At 38.8% G+C, this 26148-nt stretch overlaps 1 protein-coding gene across 5 annotated transcripts in view; it reads right to left on the bottom strand.

Moving 5' to 3' along the window:
* Positions 1-13349: 13349 nt before the first annotated feature.
* Positions 13350-26148, bottom strand: part of ADAM32 (ADAM metallopeptidase domain 32) — a 167090-nt gene continuing 154291 nt past the window's right edge. For 3 of the 5 annotated variants that reach the window (XM_060001103.1, XM_060001104.1, XM_060001106.1), the window contains 3 exons: positions 21331-21369; positions 17605-17643; positions 13350-14738 (listed from right to left, as the gene is read on the bottom strand). In XM_060001103.1, coding sequence (XP_059857086.1) covers positions 14512-14738; positions 17605-17643; positions 21331-21369 — 305 coding nt within the window. In that variant the 3' untranslated portion in view covers positions 13350-14511. The remainder of the gene's footprint in view (positions 14739-17604; positions 17644-21330; positions 21370-26148) is intronic. The other 2 variants (XM_060001105.1, XR_009517859.1) reach the window with 2 other exon arrangements.

Genomic DNA, 26148 nt, shown 5'->3' on the forward strand with positions numbered 1-26148 from the left:
AACAGTTTGATTTCTTGACGTCTGTAGGCGTTCTTTCCTTCGCAGATCCTAGCCCACATCACATTAAATACATTAAAATACAGCCATACTCGATCCTGACTCTAAGTTTGCTTTAACAAATGTTGAAATCATGTCTATAAATTCACTTTGAAACTGCTTGGCAGTCCTGAAAAACCAAGAGAAGTTATTAGCAGAATAGAACAGTAACAATCTTTAAAAAGAATCAAGTGGCAGGAAATAAAGTCACAAGTGTTGGAATAAATAGTAGAATGGATACTTACTGCTTTGTGGATTTGCAGTTTGGAATATCCGATCGACAAACTCTCCCAGGAAGGAACAAGAAAGGATTTTTAAAAATAGAAAATACCAAAATAAAATTAAGAGGTAAGGAGAATAGAAGTAGAACTGTTAATAATAGCATTTTCCAGAAAGAGAAAAATTTAAATAATTAGGAGGAAATATTTAAAGGGATAATGGGGAAAGTTTCTCTTAACTTGAAAAATAAGAGAATGACTTAAGAAAGGACCCAAGTGTTAAAAACTGGGCTTTGGAGGAAAAACAAATTTGAAATTTTAAATGACAGGAAAGATTCTGAAATCTTCCAGAGGAAAAGAACAGAGCACCTATCAAGGGACAAGAGTCAGATTGACATTAACAGCCATACTAGGTGCATGAAATCAGTGGGTTATTAAAGTGTTGACTTCCAAACAGCTAAGGATGGCAGTCACACTAAGCCAGCCTCTTGCATACACTTTTAGAGGAGGGCCAAAGAACTGAGTCAAGTGGGCATCACTGAAGACAGTACTCTTGGAATTTACCTGGACTCTACAGCTAAAATCAGACCACTGATTTGGTCAAATTTCTGTACACTTGAGTTTCTGACAGTTCTGTCACTATTGCAAAACTAATTTCCTCTGTGGATACCGACCAGATTTCTAGTGTACATTAACACTGGACAATGCTGTTGGTGTGCATGCAAAGCCTATAGCCTCTCTGACACATCAAACACCCTGAAAACAAATAAGTGTGTGCTTAAAATGGACACAGATAAAGGATATTGCCTTTGTATGGATCTGGGCTAAAGCAGTGTAAGAATATCTTTAAGAAACTCATGAGTGTGGAGTTAGCTACAAAGTAGCTCTTGCCCAAGGTACCTATTGTTCCTATTGGCACTGCCTGTCACTTGCAGAGAGATTGCAGTGGGTCACTCACTCACCTAATCATTAAGGAAAAAGTAAATTTTCACTTGAGCTAATTCTTATTTTTTGGGGGGCGGGTATAGTTGTTTCCCAATGTTGTGCTAGTTTCTACTGTACACCGAAGTGGAGTTCCCTGTGCTATACAGCAGGTTCTCATTAATTATCTGTTTTATCCATAGTAGTGTATATATGTCAATCCCAATCTCCCAATTCATCCCACTGCCCCCCCTCCCCCTCTTGGTGTCCATATGTTTATTCTTTACATCTGTGTCTCTATTTCTGCCATTTACAGGCAACTCTGCAGGAGCTACATTATCCTTGATTCCATAGTACATGTTCAGAAAACACGTTTTTGCACCTGCTCTCTAGCTTTCACATGGTATATCCATGTCTGAGGTTGGCAAGGCTGGACCAAGGGTCTAGGCAGCTCAGCTGGGTTCAGGAAACTATTCCACAAGCCAATAAACTGCAGAGGGAGATTTGCAAATGTAATGGCTGGAAAAGCCACAACGCTTCTCTTCAAATCTTCCTGGAGCTGACCTACTGCAAGTAGTTGTCACTCTGGCTGAAATGTGTTGTATTCTAGCCATGCACTAGCCGCTTATATTATTGATTGTGAAATAGCCTTTCATCAGGATCCACAGAGCGACATGCAAGAAAATAAAGAAGATATAAATAAGTGGAAATATCCCATTTTCGTGAATTGGAAGATTTATTACTGTTAAGATCAATACTACCCAAAGCTTTCTACCAGCTAAATGCAGTTATTATCCCAATGGCATTTTTTGCAGAAATTAAAAAACCCATCCTAAAGTTCATTCGGAATCTCAAGAAGCCCAAATACCCAAAACAATCAAAGAAAAACATGCAGGTATCACACAAGTTATTTCTGCTCAGTCAAGCTTTCAGTAGTCTATTTTTCAAAGAGAACAACCTGTAGTACAAGACTGTTTAGAGAAGGCCCAATTTAAACATCTCTATGGATGAGAATGAAAATAATATGTACAGTACAAATTTAGTCACCTGCCATCAAAAGAAAGTATTTGAGTTGGCAAAAATGATCCCAAACCACGTGATTTGGCATCTGAAGACACCTTCTAACAAAAAACTGTAACCTCCTAATGATAACATTTCTGGATACAAAGAGAACTACATAAAGCTTTCTGTAATGGTGGGACTTGGTAGGCACAGGCAAGACAGGAGAAAAAGTGTCTCTCAAAAGCCAAATGCTAACTTGCACCCAGTACTCAAAGTTTCTCTCAACTTTGAAGTAAAGTTATGTAGTCAGAATTTTCCCTTCTAGGTTAAAGTTTTTCTCTCAGCTTCTTGGGAAACGTCGGCTAGGTATCCAAACAGTTTTTAGATCACACTTGTGGTGGGCCTATTTCATGAAATTTAAATTAATTTTTCCTTGAGCAACCAAATAGGAGAAGCACCATTCCTGCCTCCAAATCTCTTCTAGACTTCAGGTGAAAACAGAAAAAAAGATAAAAGAAATGACCCCCAAACCCTGGAAAAGTTCAGTAAGCCCAGAATTATGGAGGATATTCCAATATAATTTATCAAGGAGAACATATAAACCACTGTACGTGAGCTTCAATATTGGAATAGGAGCAAATTTCCTGTTGGCATATTTGGCCAAAGAAGACACAGAGAAGCTAGAAGAGCACAGGGATTTAATTGAATTTTTTGTGTTTAACAATTCCCTGAACCAAAAACCCAAGAAGGTACTGTTACATCCGATTGGCTAAAAGAAAGCCTCAATTAAAAATCACCTTGTAATTAAGTGGTAGTGTTCCCAATTATAGGATTCACAGAGGCCATCGGTGCTGTAACCTAATATGGCCAGGTTAAGGACTATGGAACTCAACTGATTCAATCATTTGAAAGAGTATTGTGTGAAATATCACATCCTGCGCATTCACACAGATGCACGTAACTATTCGATTGGATATTCCAGAACTTCTCCAAAGAAGTTAAAATTAAAACCAAATATGATGACTCAGTTAAGGATTGTGAAGAAGCTACTTCCATGATACCTTAGTTAAATACTCAGATCCTATAAGCAGAATTTTCTGTCACTGTTTAATTACAGAGAGAAATAATTAGAAAACTGGTAGAAATGTAACAGGCCAAGATTCAAAAAGCCTACCTTAGACTTTCATCTTTTAAATATATACTTGGACAGATTCTTACAGAAAGCATTTCTGGGGTTAGAGAGACCAGCCGAAAACAGACTAGAAAGGATCCTGATCCTTTTTCCAGCCTGCTCATAAGCATCCCAAAAGCCCATGAAGCCCTTGCTTGAACTTTTGAAAAGAAGACAAGATCTTGGATATTATGAAGTTATAAAGCTTACTAGATCTCCAGCGATCTGAAAACAATAAGCAAATCCTTCTACAATACTTATTACATTTAAGAAATTATCACGGCCGTCTTTGCCAATTGAAAAGAACGCAGCCCTCCTCAGAGTGAATATTACAAACGTGCCAAGCTCCAAGATAAACTCTTCGTCACTGAAATTAAGGAAAATGGATTGACAATAATTTTCTCCTCTTCCTTAAAAACTGGTTAGTGTATTTACATATACGTTTGGTGGTTTCATTTTAAAACAAAATTGGATACCTAAGCTTCTGCACCCATTTCCAATGTGGGAAGGGGGGAAGTTTACCCACACCAGCAAGCAATTCTCTGACACCCACTGCGTGTGCTACTATTCAACTCAATTCTAACACTGTTTATGTGGAGATAGTGCCAGACCCCACAGATGAAGGGTTCAACCCCAAAAGACTGCCCCCTCCCCTCACACTTCAGATACCAATCCCAAATCCACGTTGCCACCTGTGCTTCTGACAAACCAGCTGTCAACTGCAGGTTCCCACGATGCCCTCCTTGAGTTTGCTACAGTGGCTCAACAGAACTCAGAGATAACACATTACTTATTAGATTACCTATTTATTATGAAAGGACTTAACTCGGGAACAGCCAGCTAGAAAAGATGAATAGGGCAAGGTATGGGAAAAAGTCAAAAGCCATCTTGCCTTCTCCAAGTGCACCACTCTCATTGTATCTCCATTGTATCTGGTGTTCACCAACCCAGAAGCTCTCTGAACCCCATCCTTTTGGGTTATTATGGAGGCTTCATTACATAAGCATAATTGATTAAATCATTGGTCACTGGTGATTCAACTCAATCTTCAGCTCCTCTCCCCTCCCTGAAGGTGTGGGGGGCGGGTGGTATACATTCATTCAATCACATCTTCTTTATCCATTCATCCATTGATTGACACAATTTGTTTCCATATCTTGCCTATTGTGAATAATGCTGCAATGAACATGGGAGGGCAGATATTTTTTCCAGATCCTGTTTCCCTTTTATATGGGTATATACCCAGAGGTAGACGGATGGATCATATGGTAGTTCTATTTTTAATATTCTGAAGAAACTTAATACCATTTTCCATAGTGGCTGTACCAATTTACATTCTAACCAACAGTGCGCAAGTGTTTCCTTTTCTCCACATCTGTGCCAACACTTATCTCTTCTCTTTTTGATAATAGCCAATCTAACAGGTGTGAAGTCTCACTTTAGCTTCAATTTGCGTTCCCTAATTTGCATTCGCTGATGATTAGCTATGTTAAGCATCTTTTCATATAGCTGTTGGCCATTTGGATGTCTTCTGAAAAATGTCTCTTCAGGTCTTTGGCCAATTTTTTAGTTGAGTTGTTTGTTTTTGATATTGAGTTGTATGAGCTGTTTGTATATTTTGGATATTAACCCCTTATTAGTCATATCATTTGCAAATATTTTCTCCCATTCAGTAGGCTGTCTTTTCATTTTGTTGATGGTTTCCTTTGCCGTGCAAAAGATTTAAGTTTAATTAGGTCCCATTTGTTTCTTTTTGCTTTTATTTCCTTTGCTTAAGGAGACAGACCCCAAAAAATATTGCTATGATTGATGTCAAGAGTGATCTGCCTATGTTTTTCTCTAGGAGTTTTATGGTTTCTGTTCTTATATTTAGATCTTTACTCCACTTTGAGGGTTGCTTTTTTTTTTTTGTAGTATATGGTGTAGAGAATGTTCTAATTTCATTCTTTTACATGTAGCTGTCTAGTTTTCCCAGCACCGCTTATTGTCTTTTCTCCATTGTATATTCTTGCCTCATTTGTTGTAGATTAATTAACCATAGTTGTGTGAGTTTATTTCTGGGCTTTCTATCCTGTTCCATTGAACTATATTTCCGTTTTTGTGCCAGTACCATACTGTTTTGATTACTGTAGTTTTGTAATATAGTGTGAAGTCAGGGAGCCAGATTCTTGCAGCTCTGTTCTTTGTTCTCAAGATTACTTTGGCTGCTGGGGTCTTGGGTGTTTCCCTACAAATTTTTAAATTATTTGTTCTAGTTCTGTGAAAAATACCATTGGTGTTTTGATAGTCATTGATAGTATGGTCATTTTAACAGCATTAATTCTTCCAATCCATGAACATAGTGTATCTTTCCATATGTTTGTGTTGTCTTCAGTTTCTTTCATCAGTGTCTTATAGTTTTCTGAGTACAGGTCTTTTACATCCTTAGGTAGATTTCTTCTAGGTATTTTATTCTTTTTGATGCAATGGTAAATGGGATTGTTTCCTTAATTTCTCTTTATGATAGATCATTGTTGGTATACAGAAATGCAACAGATTTCTGTATATTAATTTTATATCCTGCAACTTTACTTAATTCATTGATGAGCTATAGTGGTTTTCTGGTGGTGTTTTCTGGGTTTTCTATGTATAGTATCATGTCATCCGCAAACAGTGACAGTTTTACCTCTTCCTTTCCAATTTGGATTCCTTTTATTTCTTTTTCTCTTCTGATTGCTGTGGCTAAAACTTCCAATACCACATTGAATAAAAGTGGCAAGAGTGGGCATCCTTGTTTTGTTCCTGATCTTAGAGGAAATGCTTTCAGCTTTTCACAGTGAGTATGTTGTTAGCTGTGGGTTTGTCATAAATGACCTTTATTATGTTGAGGTATGTTCCCTCTATGCTTTTTGGAGAGTTTTTATTGTAAATGAATGTTGCATTTTGTCAAAAGCTTATTCTGCATCTCTTGTAATGATCATACAGTTTTTATTCTTTGATTTAATAATGTGGTGTATCACATTGATTGAATTGCGAATATTGAAAAATCCTTGCATCACTGCACTGGGATAAATCCCACTTGATCACAGTGTATGATTCTTTTAATATATTGTTGGATTTGGTTTGCTAATATTTTGTTGAGAATTTCTGAATCTATCTTCATCAGTGATATTGACCTATAATTTTCTTTTTTGTGATATCATTGTCTGGTTTGGTATCAGGGTGATGGAAGCCTCAAAGAATGAGTTTGGGACTGTTCCTTCCTCTGTAATTTTTTGGAATAGTTTCAGAAAGGTAGGTGTTAACTCTTCTCTAAATATTTGGCAGAATTCACCTGTGAAACCAACTGGTCCTGGAATTTTGTTTGTTGGGAGTTTTTAAATTACAGATTCAATTTTATTACTGGCAATTGATCTGTTCATATTTTCTATTTCTTCCTGGTTCAGTCTTGGGAGAGTGTACACTTCCTGACCTTGGAGAAATGGCCTTCTGAGGAGATGTCCTCTTTGTCCCAGAAGCACACTTCCTTCTCGTCACCCAAGCTCTAGGGGCTCTCCCCTATGTGGGCTGCGTGGGTCCTTCTGTTGTGGCAGGCTGATTATGTGGGTGGTCTGTTTGGCTTTGTTGGCCCCTGGTCCAGTTGGTTGTCAGGCCCTGCCTTGTGCAGAGGCTGTTAGCTGCTGGTTGGTGTGGACAGGTCACAAGGCAGCTGACTGCAGAACCACAGAGGGCCCCAGGGCTAGTGCTGGCTCACTGGTGGGTGAAGCCAGGTCCTGTAGTTAGTGCCAGTCTACTGGCAGGTAGAGCCAGATCCTGGAGTCTGGTTGCAGGGCCCAGGGATCCCAGAGCTAGTGTCAGATTCCTTGGGGTGGGGTCGGGGGTGTTGTTCCTGACACAGTTCAGTGTGGGGTCTGGAGTATCCTGAAGCTTGTGTTGGCCTGCTAGTGGGCAGGGCTGGGGCCCAGCTAGTCCCAGGGCAGGGTCTGGCCTGCTTTTGGAGGGCTGGATCCCCCGTCTGTGGGACTGTGGTTTTCTTGCATCTAGTATCTGCCCTCTGGTGGGTGAGGCTGGTCCAAAGGCTAGAACAGGTTCCCTGCAGGGTGGGACCAGGGTCCAGGGGTTTCTGGGACTGGTACCTGCCCACTGGTTCGTGGAGCTGTGTCCAGGGCCCTCTGGTAGGAAGGGCTGTGTCTAGAGGGAGCTGTGGGCTCAGGAGATCTTAAGGCAGCCTGTCTGCTGATGGGTAGAGCTATGCTCCCTCCCCCAATTAGTTGCTTGGCCTGAGGGATCCCAGCACTGGTGTCTACAGGCTGTCGGGTGGGCCAGATCTTGGCATTAATGAGGTAGAGGGAGGATTCAACAATGGCACCTGCCAGCACCAGCATCCATGCGGTAGAAGGAGCCCCTGAGAATGGCTGCCTCCCGTGTCTATGTCCCCAGGATGAGCTGCAGCTGCCCGCTTCCTCTCTAGGAGACTCTCCAAGACCAGCAGGTAGGTTTGGCCCAGGCTTCTATCAAATTACTTCTTTTGCCCTAGGTCCTGGTGCACAAAAGATTTTGTGTGAGACTTTTAAGCCTTTTTTTAAAAAAATAAATTTATTTATTTATCTATTTATTTATTTTTGGCTGCGTTGGGTCTTCATTGCTGCATGTGGGCTTTCTCTAGTTGCAGAGAGCAGGGGCCACTCTTCGTTGCGGTGTGCAGGCTCTCACAACAGTGGCTTCTCTTGTTACGGATCACGGGCTCTTAGGCATGTAGGCATCAGTAGTTGTGGCATGTGGGCTCAGTAGTTGTAGCACACGGGCTTAGCTGCTCTGCGGCATGTGGGATCTTCCCAGACCAGGACTCGAACCCATGTCCCCTGCATTGGCAAGCAGATTCTTAACTACTGCACCACCAGGGAAGTCCCTTTTTTAAAAAATTTATTATGGGAAACATTAGTTCATTGGTAAAGGATTTTATTTCACCATAAAAAGGCAAACTGGAATAAACACCATCTCTCTTAAGGCAGACATTACAGCTATTTTTTAAGTATTTCTGAGTTTCACTTGGAGAAGCCAACGATTATAAAATTTAACAAGTTTGCAGCCTTAAATAGAGAGTGAAGTCCTGTGAGACTCCCAAAATTAATCCCTGCTGGCTTTCAAAGCTAAATGCTCTGGGGGCTCATCTTCCTGATGCTGGACCCCTGGGCTAGCAAGCCTGAAGTTGGGCTCAGAACTCTCATTCCTGTGGGAGAAACTCTGCAATATAATTGTTCTCCAGTTTGTGAGTCACCCACCCGGGGGTACGGGACTTGACTATATCATGAGTCCACCCCTTCTACCTGTCTTGTTGTGGTTCATTCTTCATGTCTTTAGTTGTAGAAGATCTTTTCCGGTAGGTCCTGGTCTTTTTCATCGATGGTTATTCTGCAGATAGTTGTGATTTTGGTGTGCTCGTGAGAGGAGGTGAAAGAACTCAGGGTCTTTCTACTCTGCCATCTTATAATATTTTTAAAATATTATATTTTGTTTTTGAGTTGTTTGAATTCTTTATACATTTTGAATATTAACCCCTTAATCAGGTATATGATTTGCTAACATTTCCTCCCATTCCCTAAGTTATCTTTTTATTTCATTGATTGTTTCTTTTGCTGTACAGAAGCTTTTTAGTTTGATGCAGTCCCACTTATTTTTGTGTCATAACCAAAAAATTGTTGCCAAGACCAATGTCAAGGAGATTTTCCCCTATGTTTTCTCCTGGGAGGTTTATAGTTTTAGGTCTTATATTTAATCCTTTAATCCATTTCATGTTAATTTTTATGAGTGGTATAAGACAAGAGACCAATTTCATTGTTCTGCATATGGTTATCCAGTTTTCCCAAAACCATTGATTGAAAAGACTATTCTTTCCCTATTGAGTATTCTTGGCTCCTTTGTCAAATATTAGTGGACCATATGTACAAAGATTTATTTCTGAGCTCTAGATCTGTTCCATTGGTCTGTGTCTACTCTTATGCCTGTACTACACTGTTTGATTACTATAGCTTTGTCATATAGCTTGAAATCAGGAAGTGTGATATCTCCAGCTTTGTTCTTCTTTCTAAGGATTGCTTTGGTTACTTGTGGTCTTTTGTGGTTCCATACAAATTTTAGTTTTTTTCTGTTCCTATGAAAAATGCCATTGGAATTTTGATAGAGATTGTATTGAATCTATAGATAGCTTTGGGTAGTATGGACATTTTAACAATGTTAATTCTTCCAATCCATAGACATGGGATATCTTTCCATTTATTCATGTCTTCTTCAATTGCTTTCATCAAAGTCTTACAGTTTTCTTTGTGCAGATCTTTCACTTCCCTTAGTAAATTTATTCCTAATTATTTTATTGTTTTAATGCATTGTGAATGAGATTGTTTACTTTTTTCTCAGCTATGTCATTTTTAGTATGTAGAAATGCAACTGATTTCTGTATGTTGATTTTATATCTTGCAACTTTGTTGGATTTGTTGATCAGTTCTTTGGTTGAGTCTTTAGAATTTTCTTGTATAAGGGCATATCTACAAATAAAGACAATTTTACTTCTTCCTTTCCGATTTGGATGCCTTTTATTACTTCATATTTCCTGATTGTTCTAGCTAGGACTTCCAGTACTTAAGAGTGGTGAGAGTGGACGCCTTTGTCTTGTTCCTGATCACAGAGGAAAACTTTCAACCTTTCACTGTTGAGTATATTAGCTGTAGTCTTGTCATATATGGCTTTATTATGATGAGGTATGGTCCTTCTGTATACCCAATTTGTTGGCTATTACTGAAAAGATAAAGAGAACAAGTATCATCCAGTATGTGTGTGGAGACATTGGAACTGTGGTACACTGTGGGAGAGAATATAAACTGGTACAGCCATTATGGAAAACAATATGGCAGTTCCTCAGAATTAAAAATAGAACACTATATGATCCAGCAATCCTACCTCTGGGCATATATCAGAAGTAAATGAAACCAGTATCTCAAAGACATATCTGCACACCCATGTTCTTTGCAGCATTGTTCACAATAGCCAAGATATGGAAACAACCTGTGTCCATAAAGGATGAATGGATAAAGAAAATGTGATAGAATTACTCAGCCATGAAAAACATGGAAATCCTGTTATTTGTGACAACATGGATGAACCTAGAGGACATTTGCTCAGTGAGATAAGACACAGAAAGATAAATACTGTATAATCTCACTTATATGTGAAACCTAAAATATATAGAAGCAGAAAGTAGACTGGTGGTTACCAGGGTTGGAGGGTGTGGGAAATGGGGAAATGTTGGTCAAGAGGTACAAAGTTGCAGTTATGCTGGAGGAGTAAATCTAGAAATCTAATATACAACATGATGACCAAAGTTAGTAATTCTATAATAAAGACTGGAAATTTGCTTAGAGACTAGATTTCAGGTGCTCTCACCACCCAAAAAAGATTGGTACCTATGTGAGGAGATGGATATGTTAGTTAGCTTGACTGCAGTAATAGTCAAGTGTATATGTGTATCAAATCATCATGTTGTATATCTTAAATATATACAATTTTTATTTTAAAAAAAGAAAATATAAAGCAGGAAATTCTGGAAGCAAGAGAAAGGCTGAGATCCAAAATTTGAGAATAAACTTATCTAAATCCCTGGCTGACCACTAAACTAGGTCTGTATGCAAAAGACCCCAGGAAGCCTGGCAAAAAAAGCAAACAGAAGGATAGGGGTTGAAGATGGTTATTTTAAGACTTTAGTCTGCCATCTTCTCAGTCTGTGGGCTTTCCGAATAAAGTCATATTCCTTGCCTCAAAAAACAAAACAAAACAAAAAAAGGCAAACAAAAAAGAAGAAAGATGGCGGTCTACTCTTAAAAAGGGCAGAACTGCTCTTGGTGGGATGTGTGAGTGCTCTGCACTTTTGACTCAATTTACTCCCCAGCCTTCACACAGGCTCAGGCAGCAGAAAGTAGGAGCTTTCTGGCTTGAGGTTTCAAAGGCCAAAACTTGGGCTTCCCTGGTGGCGCAGTGGTTGAGAGTCCGCCTGCCGATGCAGGGGACGCGGGTTCGTGCCCCGGTCCGGGAGGATCCCACATGCCGCAGAGCGGCTGGGCCCGTGAGCCATGGCCGTTGAGCCTGCGCGTCTGGAGCCTGTGCTCCGCAACAGGAGAGGCCACAACAGTGAGAGGCCCGCATACCACAAAAAACAAACAAAAAAAACCCAAAGGTCAAAACTTGGGGCTGTCAAAGAAACTGGAAATTAAAGGAGAAGGGAACTCTGAAAGCTATGGATCTGCAGACAGCTTAAAGCCCTCATATACATGATGTCATGTATATGAAATACTGTGAAAGGCAAGACTATATTGACAGAAAGAGATCATTGGTTGCCTTGGGACTAAAGGTGGAGGAAGGACTGACTGCAAACAAAAACAAGGGAATTTCTGTGGAGTGATGGAAACATGCTATTTATTGGATGTAGTGGTGATCACATGACAGAATAATTAGCCAACATACATCCATCTGTACATAAAAAATACTCCAGAGAAACTCTTGCAAAGAACTATCAGGAACATGTACAAGGCTGTCAGCAGTATCATCTGTGATAGTGGGAGCTGTAAGCAACTTACTTATTAATCACTAAAGAAAATGGAGAAAAATTCTAATAGATGTACAATATGAAATACTGTGTAGCAGTTTGAATGAAATATTTTATAAATATATATTTATAAATATTATAAATAATGCATTTTATGTTAATATGTATATACCCACGTGAATTAAATATTACAAACATTAGTATTGATTGAAAATAGTAAAAAAGAATGCATCAAATATATAGGACATTATCATGATAAAAACACATACCAAACAACACATATCCAAGGGCATGTATCAAGCACATTAAAATGGGAGTATTTGATTTGGTAGATCAGAACTTTAAAATAACTGTTATAAACATGTTACAGCATGCGAAGAACAAAATAGACAAAAAGGATTTAAAATCAATAATTTCAACAGAAGAAGGGAAACTAAAAGAAGAACCAAATGGAAATTCTAAGACTTAAAAAAATCATTGGATGAGGTTACAGAAGATTGGACACAGCAGAAGGAATCAGTGAGCTTGAGATAGGGCATCAGAAATTATCCAAACTGAATTAAAATAGGAAAAATCATTTAAAAAACAAAACAGAACTTCAAAGAATTATGAGACAGTATCTAATAAGGAAAATGTGTAACTGGAGTTCCCTAAGGGAAAACAGAGAATGGGTCAAAAGAAAGATATGAAGACATACTTAATGGCTGAGAATTTTCCAAAATTGCTGAAAGACATTAAGTAATAGATCCAAGAAGTTACTTGAATATAAGTTAGGGTAAATTCAAAGAAAAACACCTTAAGCATATCATGATCAAACTTCCAAAAACCAAAGACATGGAAAAATATCTTAGGAGTGCCTGGGTGTGTGAGGAGACACATTACAATCCAGTATACCAAAAAGAATAATAACTGAATTCTCATCAAAAATAATGAAACCCAGAAGATAAGAGATTAAATGCTGCTGAAAGGGAAAAAATGGCAATTTAGAATTCTGTGTGCAATAATTGTATCTCACTGAAAAGAAAATAAAAAAACTTTTCAAGCAGAAAAAAAAAAGATGAAAGAAATTGTCACCATCAGAAGCACACTGCAATACTAGAGAAGGTTATCCAAGCTGAGGGAAGTGATCCCATATGAAAGCACAGATGATAAGAAGAAATGAAGAGCAACAGAAAGGGTAAACATGTGGGTAAATATAAAAAGCCATATAAAAATTTTGAAAACACTATTGACTGCTTCAGGTGAAAAAAACCCAGCAATGTATACATGGAATTTATAAAATATGTAGAATTAAATGTAGTAGCACCAAGGGCAGGAGGAGGTAACAGGAACCATGCTGTTGCAAAGTTCTTTTGTTGTTTGTTAAGTAGGAAAATACTAATTCAAGGTAGACTGTGATGAATTAAGGATACACATTGTAACCTCTGGAAGAGCTACCAAAAATGGTTAATATAAAAAAGGACAGCTAAAAACCATAGAAAAGAAAAAGTAGTTTATTGCTCAATTAACCTAAAAGAAAAACAGAGGGGAAAAAAAAACCCCAAAAGAACAAAGAAATGTGGGACAAATAGAGAACATGTAACAAAATGACAGACTTTTTAAAACCAACAGTATCAGAAATTATATTAAATGTAAATCATTTTAACACTCCAATTTAAAAAACACTGGCCATAAAAAGAAACGAAATTGAGTTATTTGTAGTGAGGTGGATGGACCTAGAGTCTGTCATACAGAGTGAAGTCAGTCAGAAAGAGAAAAGCAAATACCATACATATATATGGAATCTAAAAAAAAAAAAAGGTTCTGAAGAGCCTAGGGGCAGGACAGGAATAAAGACACAGACGTAGAGAATGGACTTGAGGACATGGGGAGGGGGAAGTGTATGCTGGGACGAAGTGAGAGTATGGCATGGACATATATACACTACCAAATTAATTAAAACTAAATGAAATAAACCCCTTTAAAAATACAACTTGTGAAAAAATATCACAAGAATGGAAAATCTAAATAGTTCTTTATCTGTTAAAGAAATTGAATCCATAATTTAAAATCTTCCGACAAAGAAAACTCTAGCTTCATTGATGAATTTGGCCAAATATTTAATTGAAAAACTGAGCAATTTTATACACTCTTTGAGAAAATGGAAAATGAGAGATATTTTTCCCAACTCGATTTATCAATCTTCATACCAAACTCTGATAAGGGATTAATCTTTGCCCCTGAGACCCAAGCCCAAGCTCTCTGGGTCCTTCTGCCTTCTGGGATTCACGCTGCAGGTCACCCAGCCGAGGGGCAAGAGAAAGGTGGTAAACAGAGGGAGAGGCCTGGAAGGTAAAGCACAGTCCCCAGAAGGAGCACAGCTTCCCTGAGAAGCCCTGGTTCTGTGGTTGTGGGGAGGGTGAGGTGGTCAAATGACTGCATTAACTGAGATCTGCATGCAGCCAGCCAAGTCCAGTGAGAAGGACCCGGAGAAGGAACACAGTCCGTGCCCAGACCCTTTCCTGAGTGAGAGCAGTTGATGCAGATCCCCAGCATCTGGGGCCCCAGGCAGTAAATCCGAGTGGGTGGTGGAGAGAGCTGTGGAGAAGAGCTCAGGGAGTCAGTGGGAGTTGTGACTGACTATCTGCAGTCAAGGGCCCTGAAATGGCAAACCTGCGCCTCAGGGGTGGAGAAGGAAATAAAAACAGACGCTCCTGCAGATTGGTCCATCTTGGTTTATTGCTTCCTTCAGTTGTGACCAGGGGAGAAAAGGCTGCATTTTCATTTCTCAGTGAGATCCCCAGTAATATCCATTGCCTTCTGAAGGAATTATTAGTTACTGTGGAAGAGAACAAAGACACATGTGCTTAGGTACTTAGGTGTAACAAATAAATTACCTTCCACTGCAAAACATACAGTTGGCATACTGCCAAGTGAAAAATTCATATGGAAAAAGAAAAAGAATTCTAGAAGAATTTTTACAATTTTGCTTGTGAAATTATTTAGCTGTGAGTAACTTATTTACTATCAATTGTGATTTTTGGGAAACCATCGTATTTAATCAGAAGTACTTGCAAATGAGAAAATCTAATATTTTTTTCACATGCAATGAAATGTTCTTGAATATAACAAGTCAAATCTTTGTATGTTTTTAGAAATTTAAATACATATCAATTTTACTTTTTCCATATCTTGGAGCCAGTCATTTTTAAATTGTTTCATATGGTAAACAGTGTTTTGGTTTGGGCACTTGGAAACTCATAGGCCTTAAGCATTTTGGCTACAGTGCCTACTGGATAAAGTGGCTTGATTATGAATTCATTTAAAAGACTAATTTACATATCATATATCTTATTAGAGTCAACTCTAATTCCATTCTGTCCACAAGAGCAAGTTCCCAACAAACTTAAGAGAATTTTACTAAACTGAGGAAAAAAGACTAAAAGTCTTTAAAAACTGATTTAAATACTCATTAATAACAAGATTAGTAAAGATTAAAACATTATTTTTGGTGCAGTACTTTATGAATTCATCTAAGCAATAAATATTTAGGAATTAGTTGTGGATTATAAATTTCATTTTAATTTAAAGCAAGTTATTTTAAGAGATATTTCCTAATGTACTTGCCTACTGTTAAGTGTTTCACTGCTTTTCTGTGACTTGGAACTAAATAAATAAGGAAATAATGCTTTTATCATGATATAATACAGTCTGACAAAGATATATTTTTATGGCGGTTTCTTCCTCTTTCCCTTCAAAATTGTGGTAATAAAGAAGTATCTGCCACATTTCTATTTTTATACTCATTATTACCAGAAGCCAAAATCAAATTCTAAAGCCTCTTTTCCATTTTTATATCCACAGATTTCTTATTTCTGATCCCCCAACCAAAAGAATGAAAAAGAATACATTGAAGACAAACTAATTGAGTTTAATTGACAAAGAAGATAATATAGGTAGTAAGATTAGGGAGAGAATTCAGTGCTAGGAGTGGCATAATTTTACCCCTCCTATCCCTTCCCTACCTCTGCTATTTTGTATCTTCAAAACTTATACTAGATTTTTCCTACTATTCTGACCATGAAACTCCCCTATTTAATATAGTTAGTTCTCCCCAAACCAATAAAGGGATTTATATATATAGATTTGTGAGTCTACTGGATACATAACCTGTCGTATTTCTGGCTTTAAAATTTTTTTTGTCGTGGTAGTGTTTACCCAAGGAGTTGGTTCTACCAACACCTCCCACTGGCTTTCAAAATTTTTAAAACAGGGAAAAAAGGAAAATATAATGGGGGCTATAACAGTACAGCAGAGCAACTACGTCTGCCTAGCTTATTAAATTTAAAAGAAATAATAATCCAAGAATGCTTTTTCTGGTATATGCTAAACACAAGCTAGACTTATGGGTTAACACTCCAGATTACACTCTTCAAATGCAATATATATTGTCCCACGGATGATGACTATCCCTCAATCTTGAACACCACTTCTAGAAGAGGATGACTGTGCAAATGACATACTCTATAATGAGAGAGAATGTGAGGGGACAACTGGAGTAGTTATAACGTCAATTATGTGTGTATATGAAGTTCAAGATGGATGTGATGTTCATTCACTAAGCAAGTATTTATTGAGCATTTACTCTGCTAGGTGCTAACTACAAATTAGTTCGCAAAATACACGTGGCCATTATCCTCAAGCAATTTCAGAGTGTATCGGCAAAGTAATGCTTTATTTAGGTAAGCAGAAGTTTGGAAGTATTAGAGTGTTTGAGCACTATATCACAAATCCCCTGGTAATGGTGACAGAGTGGAGGCAATAAAGAAAATCGGCTTTTTTCTTCATACTTTGTTTGGAGAAAATAATATCTATAAAAAGGTAATTATGTTAGGAAACATACAAAAACAACAGAATAAAGGATAGAGAAATGCCAATAGCTCCCAAATGGAGGGGGTGACTTCATCAGGGACGACAGAAACTATATAATGTGGTGCAGTGTAGCCTGAAAACTTAACCTGTGGGTATGAAGGATATTCTGGAATATCAGTGGATTGAATGTAACTAAAAGAAGACACTTTAAGGAAAAACACCAGGCAGGACAAGAAAACTAAAACTCTACAAGGGAGAAAAGAAGATTAGCAAATCAGTATATATTAGATGACTTCAGAAGGATCACAAGGCCACATGGGAAACTGAAAACTCAGAGAACCCTTATTAACACAATTGAGGGCTGTTGGACTGAGATGGGGAATGTGGAAAACGTAGAATTTTAGTGTGTTTATGATAACTGTCTCTTAGATAAACTCCTCCTGATTGGGGTAATAATTCACTCAATTGTTCATATTGAGTTTGTGAGTATAAATATAATCTAAACAAAAAAGTAATATTTCCCTTTGTATTTCATCATAAAACATTCAAAAATGCTCTATGAGTTAGTTTCACAAAATAATTATAAATATCTTGTCTCTCATTAGACAACTAGTTTTTCCCTAGGCATCAAAAGAGGAGGCAATCAATAAAAATTTAATAAACTGAAGAAAAGACTGAGTTAATTAATACTCATTCCCAGAATGGAAAATATTAATAAGTTGTTTTTAGTGTAGTACTTTATCAATTGTGGCTGCTCAAAAAATATTAAACAATCTTTTGTTCATTCTTATTTTCAACATATACTTATAAGAAACATTTCTTATGTCACTTACCTGCTGGTATTTGTTTGGCCACTACTTTCCGAACTTGATCTAAATAAAAATAAAAATGTCTGAAAGTTAATACTAAGAAACCTGCCTACTTTAAGAATGAAGATCAAGCCATTTCATACCAAAACTAACTCTTTTAACACCTGGGGCAGGAAAATAAGTAGCAATCTTATTTACCCAACACCAAGTGCAACACATAGTGCAAAATTTAAATCCTCCAGTGGGGAAACGTATCAAGACAGCAGAGATGCATTTGCTTCTTTATCACCTCTAAGCACAGTATATAAGTTTGATTCTGCCTAAATTTGGCCTTCCAGCTACAAGTTAGCTTTTCATTTGTTGACAAGTAAATTGCCACATTTTGCAAATTAACATTCACATTTACTTCTGGGCAAACTATCAGACTTAACTGACAGAATAAGTTCCCCTTTCTATTCCACAAGGAAAGTTTCCCGTTTCTACTCTGCAGAAAAGCTGAAGATAATAGCGCAAAAATTTAATACCGAACTGAGACTGACAGCCAGAAAAGGCTCTTTGTCTGTCAGTAAAAAATGAAGAAACTAGAAATTCAGAGAGAAAACAGGAGCAAAATCTGAATGACTACAAGGGACTCTGAATTACGTGTACCCTAAGGGATATGATTTTAATAACCCTAGCTTGGTAGGAGTTTAGGGTACAGATATTTAAATGTTAGAAAGCTAGAGTGAAGCCCAAGCCTGGTAGTCTTGAATGGAGTTAACAAAAGGTATGGCCACTGGGAATGCAATAGGCAAATTGTCTCAGCCATGTGGATGGAAAAGGATCACCTAGAGATGCAGGACCCCAGACCTCTACCATCTATAGAGGCAGGACCACAATTCCTCAATTTCATTACCCACAAATTTGAACTAGCAAGCATAGAAAATATTAAAACATTCATGCCCCAAGACAGGGAAAGCTGAAACATTTCCCTCTTCCTAAAGTACGCCTCTACAACTCGGGGTGTGCAGAGTTCCCATGAGAACAATCATTGCCCCTGAGGATGAGCTTACAAGTCTAAATTACAAACAACTGTGTGTTAAGTGCCCACAGGCACAGCACAGCAGAACAAAAAATTCACATATTGAGATAGATGGATAATATAAAAAACCTTTAATAGAAACATTTAGAATCTCCACAGAGATTCAGGCAGAAGTAAGGCAAGAAAAGGATAGCTGTTAAGAGAAGGAGTGATTTGGAAACTAATATGAGGAAATCAGTGGCAGAGAGAGACATGAAAAAGCATAGCATATGAACAGCCCGGTTAACAACTATGGAGGAGAAAGTGAGAAGACTCTCCCAAATATAGTCATTTCAGATGCAGAAAAGACAAAGAATGGAAAAGATGTGATAATTAAAGAAATGACTGATTGTTTTCCCAGAATTAATGACCTGAATGCTGGTATCTAAATACTATATGGAATCCAGAGCAGCGTAAATAAAAACAAATTCTATCAGAACATATCATAATAAAATAACAAAACGTTCAGGACAAAGAGGAAATCTTAGAAGTCACTTAGAGTAAACACATTAATTGAAAGGGAATAAATAAGTTAATCAGACTGTCAACTGAGGTCTCATCAATGCCAGTAAATGTCACATTACAGCAACACAATACTTTAAAAGAGCTGTGGAAAGTGACTCCCAACCACAAGTCTGTAACCATCTAAGTTGCCTTTCAAAGATGAGTGTGAAAAAGACATGTTCAGACATTTAACATCAAATGCTTATAACCACAGAAACTAACTAAAATTAAAAGCGTTGTACTTCAGGAAGAAAGAAATTGAAATTAAAATGAAAAAAAAAAAAAACGGACTCAGGAATGAATAGTGGGAGTTCCCTGGCAGTCCAGTGGTCGGGACTCAGTGTTTTCACTGCTGTGGCCCAGGTACAGTCCCTGGATGGAGATCTAAGACCCCGCAAGCCACGCAGTGCGGCCAAAAATCTAAAATAAATAAACAAAATAAAATCCAGGGTTAAATACCATTAAAAAAAAAGAATGAATGGTGACCAAAGCAATTGGTAAATATGTTGTTAAGCCCTAGTAAGTATTCATTTAATATAAAATGATAGTAATAATAATAACTGACAAATGGAGGGGGAGTTGTGTAGGTGATCTAATATCCTTCTGTTGTTTAGAAGAAGAATGAAAATATTGAATTTTAGGTATTTAAAAAATTAATTAGACCTAAAGTGGTACTAATATAACATATACTGGGATTCATCCCACCTCCCTGCATTCTTTGACCTCAACAGTCTTTCCCACTGACTTTCTACCAGAAAAAGATTATTCCAAAAATAAATGACCTGAAAACTATAGTGGATGTTATGTTAGTAAAACATAGCAGTAGAGTCAAGTGACATTCTTTAAATATAAATGAATAAAATTATCCTAAAAATGTTTCCCTGGTATATACCAAGCCTGAAGGCTAGAACAGTGGATTAACATTCCAAATTATACTACTCTAGTTGAAATGTGCATTTACCTATGGGTAATTCTATCATCCCTTACCCAATGTAGGTGAATTAATATCCTAGGAGAGATGAATTATGTTGACAAGGTTTCAGGATGAGAGATAATATAATAAGAGAGGGAGAAAAGGGGGCAGTTATAACATTATAGATACATAGTTTGTGTGTGTGTGTGTGTGTGTGTGTATTTGTCTATGTACCTTTGTGTTTGTGGATTTTTTTTTGGTCTGGTTGCCTGTGTGTGGAAAAGATTAAGTAATCATGCATTCATTCAACAAATATTTATTGAGCACTTACCATAAACCAACAACTCTGCTACATGCTGGCTATACAGTGCTATCCTCTACGATAACAGAGTATAATAAGACATACGTCCAAGGTGAGGAAAAAGTAACTGTGTTTCAGGACCATAAGTTAACTCCCTGATACTGAGAGGACATAATAATGAAAATCAATTCTTTTAGTTTGGTGAGAGTAACTTATGACTCCATAAGTGTCAGTAAAAGGAGAAGACCATAATGTCAAAAGAGAGATAAAGGATAAGAAAAGCAGGCATTGTAATGGAAGAGGAAGACCTCTCCTGGAATAAAAGAAATTAAACAACCCTGTTGTGCAGCCTAGACAGCTTACTCTGTAGATTTGGGTGTGTCTGCTAAGTGTACTTTGGAGAGACCTAGGTAGAATAACACCATCCAAAATTGTTGGATGTAGGAAACTAAACAATTATTGTATTATTATACAGACATATCCACCTTTCAGGAAATGGAAGGAGACCTAATTAAAACTACTTGGTAATCTTGAAAGGCTATGGAACACACAGAATTGTTATTCCTTTACAATCTTTTTCTTCAGCAAATTTTTCCTATGTGACCAGGGTAAGCCCTCATTCAGTTGTTCATGAGCATACATATTGGATTTCTAGAGTCTCCAATTAAAGAAGTAAACTTCCCCATTTATGAGTTAGCACCATAAACATTTCACCAATCACTTATTCCTCTGTTTCTCCAGAATAAACTCCCAACATACATTAACAAACTGAAGAAAAGAAGACATTGATTTATTTAGACAAATACTCACTACTTAACTAAGTTGGCAAATACTAAGAGGAATTTTTTTGTGTGTAGTACCTTATCAATTGTTGCTGCTCAATTAATACTTAGCAATTACTTGTTGATTCCATTTGTTCATCTTATTTTTTAACACATACTTATTTTAAGAAATTCTTTCTAATTTACTTACCTGACAGTATCTGTTTGGCTACTACTTTCTGATGTGGACCTAAAATGCAAGTGAAAATAATGCTTCTAAGTTAATACTTTAAAAAAAGTGTGCCTTCATAACAAATGAATGTCAGACCATTTTGTAACCTGTATTAACACTTTTATACCACTAACTACCACTAATGCATCATTTCAAAAGATTACTAAGTTACAGTATGCAAATAAGTAACATTCTTATTTACCAATATATCATGTCCATAGAGAATATAAATGTCAAGTTCTCAAACAGAGGAGAAGGAAAACAGATTTGTCACTTCCCAGCTCAGAATATATGCTTGATTTTGAATGCCTGATTCTGGCCTTTAGGTTCTAACCTAATGTTTTACCCACTAGTAAACAAATTACTGCAGGAGGTGATTTAAAACCCTCACTGACTTCTAAACAATCAGGCAGACTGGGCTGACAGGGTAATTTCCACCTCCTATTTAACACACAGAGTAATAGTGAAAAAAATAACAAAAAATGCTAATGAAAATTTAAGGGAAGGAAGCGACATTTCTAATGATAGTCTGAAAAAAAAAGAGGATATAGAAAGCACGAAAGGTAAATAGGAACTAAAGCTGAATGACCCTAGAGGTCGGGGAATCAGTTAGGGAGTGGAGCCCACCTGGAAAACTGGAGCTGACCACCTCCTCTAACCTTGGAAGCCATGAAAGGCCATACCACCCACTAAGTGGAGATAGTATTATCATGAGTCTTAGAGATGCTGCAGGGAGATTGCTTCAGAAGTATAGGCGGAAAAGGATCACCTAGAGACACAGGAATCTTAGGTGCTTAAAATGCTTTAGGGATATGGATGGGATAAAACATCAAATACAGAAAGAGGAATCTTAAGCCTTTACTGTACAGGTTCAGGATACTAATTCATGTTTCCTATGAATTCTAGATGTGTAACATCTATGAATTCCATGTGTACTAAACACCTCAAAAGTTTATGACTGGGAGGGGAGTCTGGGGGAGAACGGATACATGTATACGTACGGCTGAGTCGCTTTGCTGTGCACCTGATACTATCACAACATTGTTAATCGGCTATACTCCAACAAAAAATTAAAAGCTTTTAAAAAAAGTTTATGACTTAGGAGGGTAAAACAAAATAATCTTGACAAGGAGGATTCTACAAAGCAGGATATGCAGAATTCTCATGAGACAATCATTGCTGCTTAAGATGGACTTACAATCAAATAAAAAAGCCAGTAAGAGGTAATGTCCACCTCTCGCGGAGTAAACTAATGAATTCATACACTAACAATTATAGGTAACAGGAAAAACTTCAAAAAAAAAGAATGCTTAGGACTTCCATAGAGATCAATAAAGGAACAGAATTCATTAAACAAGTAATGACAGAATGAGACCGGCCAAGACGGCAGAATAAAGATATTGAGCTCACCTTCTCTCACACCAAAATCACAACTATTTGCAGAACAACCATAGATGAAAAAGACCAGAACCTACATGAAAAGATCTACAGCTAAAGATATAAAGAAGGAACCATACGAAATGGGTAGGAGTGGCAGAGTCATAATACAGTCAAGACCCATACGTCCTGGATGGGTGATCCACAATAGGAAAATAATTACAATTGAAGGGGTCCTCCCCAAGGTGTGAGGTGCCCCACATCAGGATGCCCAGCCCAGGAGTCCTGTGTTGGGAAGATGAGTGCCCAGAACATTTGCTGAAGGCTAATGGGGCTCACTTTCGGGAGACCAGAGAGCTGTGGAAAATAGACTCCATTCTTAAAGGGCACACACAGAATCTCACACGCTCCAGGACGCAGGGCAGAAGCGGTGAGTTGAATGGAGCCTGGGTCAGACCCACCTGCTGATCTTGGAGAGTCCCCCGGAGAGGCAGGAGGCAACCAGAGTTCACCCTGGTGACACAGACACTGACGGCAGACATTTTGGGGAGCTCATTCTACCTCGTGGACACCAGTACTGGCAAGTACCATTCTGGAATCCTCTTTCTAGCCTATTAGCCCCAGGACTAGTCCCATGCCCGCCCAACATCCTACAGGCACCAGTACTGGGACAGCTCAGGGCAAGGAAATAATTGGGCAGGGACACAGCCTCACCCACTAGCAGACAGGCTGCCTTAAGACTCCCTGAGCCCACGGCTGCCCCTGGTTATGGCCCGGCCCACCAGAGCATGCAGGGCCAGGCCCCGAACAGCAGTGCACAGGCACTAGACCCAGGACCCCCATGGTTCTGCAGCCAGAGACCCTGGGACCCAGCTCGACTCCTAAGTAGGCGGGCACCAGCCCCAGAATCCATAATCCCACCCACTAGAGAGCCTGCTCTAGACTCAGGACCAGGCTCACCCACCAGCAGGTGGACACCAGGCCCAGGACAAGGGCAGCCCCATAGCCTGTTCCCCCCCCCCCCAACTAGAACGCCAATACAAGCTTCAGGACACACTGGGCCCTGCAGCCAGCTGTGTCAGGATCTAGCCCCACCCACCAGTGGTCTGACACCAGCTCTGGGACCCCTGGGCACTGTGGGCAGACCCCAGGATTAGCTTTGTCAGTGGGTCAACAATAGCCCCAGGAACTGGCTTCACTCACGGGGCAGTTAGCAACATCTCCAGGATCTCCTAGACCCCAACTCCACCCACCAGTGAGCCAGCACTAGCCTCGGACCCCTGCAGGGTTTCACATCCAGCTGTCTTGCGACCCAGCCCTGCCAACCAGGAGCCCACAGCTTCCACACAAGGCAAGGCCTGGCAACCAACCAGACCAGGGACCAGCCAAGCCTATAAAACCACTTACTGTAGCCAGCCTGCCACAACAGAAGGACCCACACAGCCCACATAGGGAGCAACCCTAGAGCATATAGCTCTGGTAATGAACAGGGAGTGTGCTGCTGGGATACATAGGAAATCTCCTACAAAAGGTCACTTCTTCAAGATTGGGAAACATAATCAACATACCAGATACATGGAAATCAAACTAGAAAGTTAGGTGAAATGAGGCAACAGAGGAGCAAGTTCCAAACAAAGGACAAAGATAAAACTCGTAAGAACTAAGTGAAATGGATACAGGCAATCTACCCAGGAAAGAATTTAAGGTAATGATCAAAAAGAGGATCAAAGAACTCAGGAGAAGAATGGATGAACAGAGTAAGAAGTTAAAGAACAACCAAACAGAGATGAAGAATATAATAACTGAAATGAAAAATACACTAGAAGGAATCAATAGTAGACTAAATGATACAGAGGAATAGATCAGGGAACTGGAAGAAAGAGTACTGGAAATCACTGATGCTGAACATAAAAAAAAAAGAAATGAGAACAGTTTAAGAGACCTTCAGGACAACATCAAGCATATTGACATTCACATGATAGAAGTCCCAGAAGGAGAAGACAGAGAGAAAGGGGCAGAGAACATATTTGAAGACACAGTAGCTGAAAACTTCCCTAACCTGGGAAAAGTAGTAGACATCCAGGTACAGGAATTACAGACTGGGTGCTTAAACAGCAGACATCTGTTTCTTAAAATTCTGGAGGCTGGGAAGTCCAAGATCAAGGTGTCAGCAAATTTGGTTCCTGGCGAGAACCTATTTCCTGGCTTGCAGGTGGCTGCTTTCTTGCTGTGTCTTCACGTGGTGCAGAGAGAGAAGGAGCTCTAGTCTCTCTTCCTTGCCTTATGAGAACACTAATCCCGTCATGGGGACCCCACTTTCATGACCTCATCTAAACCTAATTTCAGCCCAAACGCCCCAACTCCTAATACCATCATATAGGGGGATAGGGTTTTAACATGTGAATTCGGGAAGAGGAGACATTCAGTCCATAAGACTACTTAAAAAATCATTCCAAAACTTAGTACCTCAAAACATTTATTATTAACTCTCTTGGTTCAGTGAGTTCACTGGGATCAGCTGAGTAGTTCTCATTTGGGGCCTCTCATGCAGTTGCAGTCATGTGTCAGATGGATATCTAAGATAGGTGGATGTTCACACGCTGTCAACTAATGACAACTATCAGCTGGGAGCTCAGCTGGAGTTGTCACCCAAAGTGCCTGCATGTGGCTTCTCCACGTACTGGAGCATCTTGCAGCATGGCAGGTGGGTTCCAAGATAGAGGAATGCAACAGCAAGCATTCCAAAAGGCCCAGGTGACAGTTACATGACCTCTATATTAGTTATACATTGGTGATTACATACAGAATCATAAAGAGATTCAACTACTTCTTTTGGTAAGAATATTTCTTAGGTGGTATTGTGCACTTCCAGTGGAAGGGACGTAATACCTGGTTGTTTGTCTTTTTATGATAACATCCATTGATGATCAAACATCTAGATAAAGTAATTCATCAAGAGTTTAAATTTGCATTTTTCAAGGATCATTCTGGCTAGACTACAAGTTCTCTTAAAAAGAAATAAATGTCACAGTTATGTACAGCTTTATGAGAATGGCAATCAAAACCAAGTCATAATGATATAAAGATTTATTGGGTATCTCATCCTGGTTTGGTCATTTTAATAGTCTAAAAATAAATAAGTTCAAAGGGAAGAAAAAAAGGAATAAGTTGTTTTGGCATACTCTTTCCCTGATGCTGTTCAGTTACGTCAAAAAGAACCTCAGGGCTTCCCTGGTGGCACAGTGGTTGAGAGTTCGCCTGCCGATGCAGGGGACACGGGTTTGTGCCCCAGTCCGGGAAGATCCCACATGCCGTGGAGTGGCTGGGCCCATGAGCCATGGCCGCTGAGCCTGTGCGTCCAGAGCCTGTGCTCCGCAACGGGAGAGGCCACAACAGTGAGAGGCCCGCGTACCGCAAAAA

This window comes from Delphinus delphis, chromosome 21, assembly GCF_949987515.2.
Source record: "Delphinus delphis chromosome 21, mDelDel1.2, whole genome shotgun sequence".
NCBI lineage: Eukaryota > Metazoa > Chordata > Mammalia > Artiodactyla > Delphinidae > Delphinus > Delphinus delphis.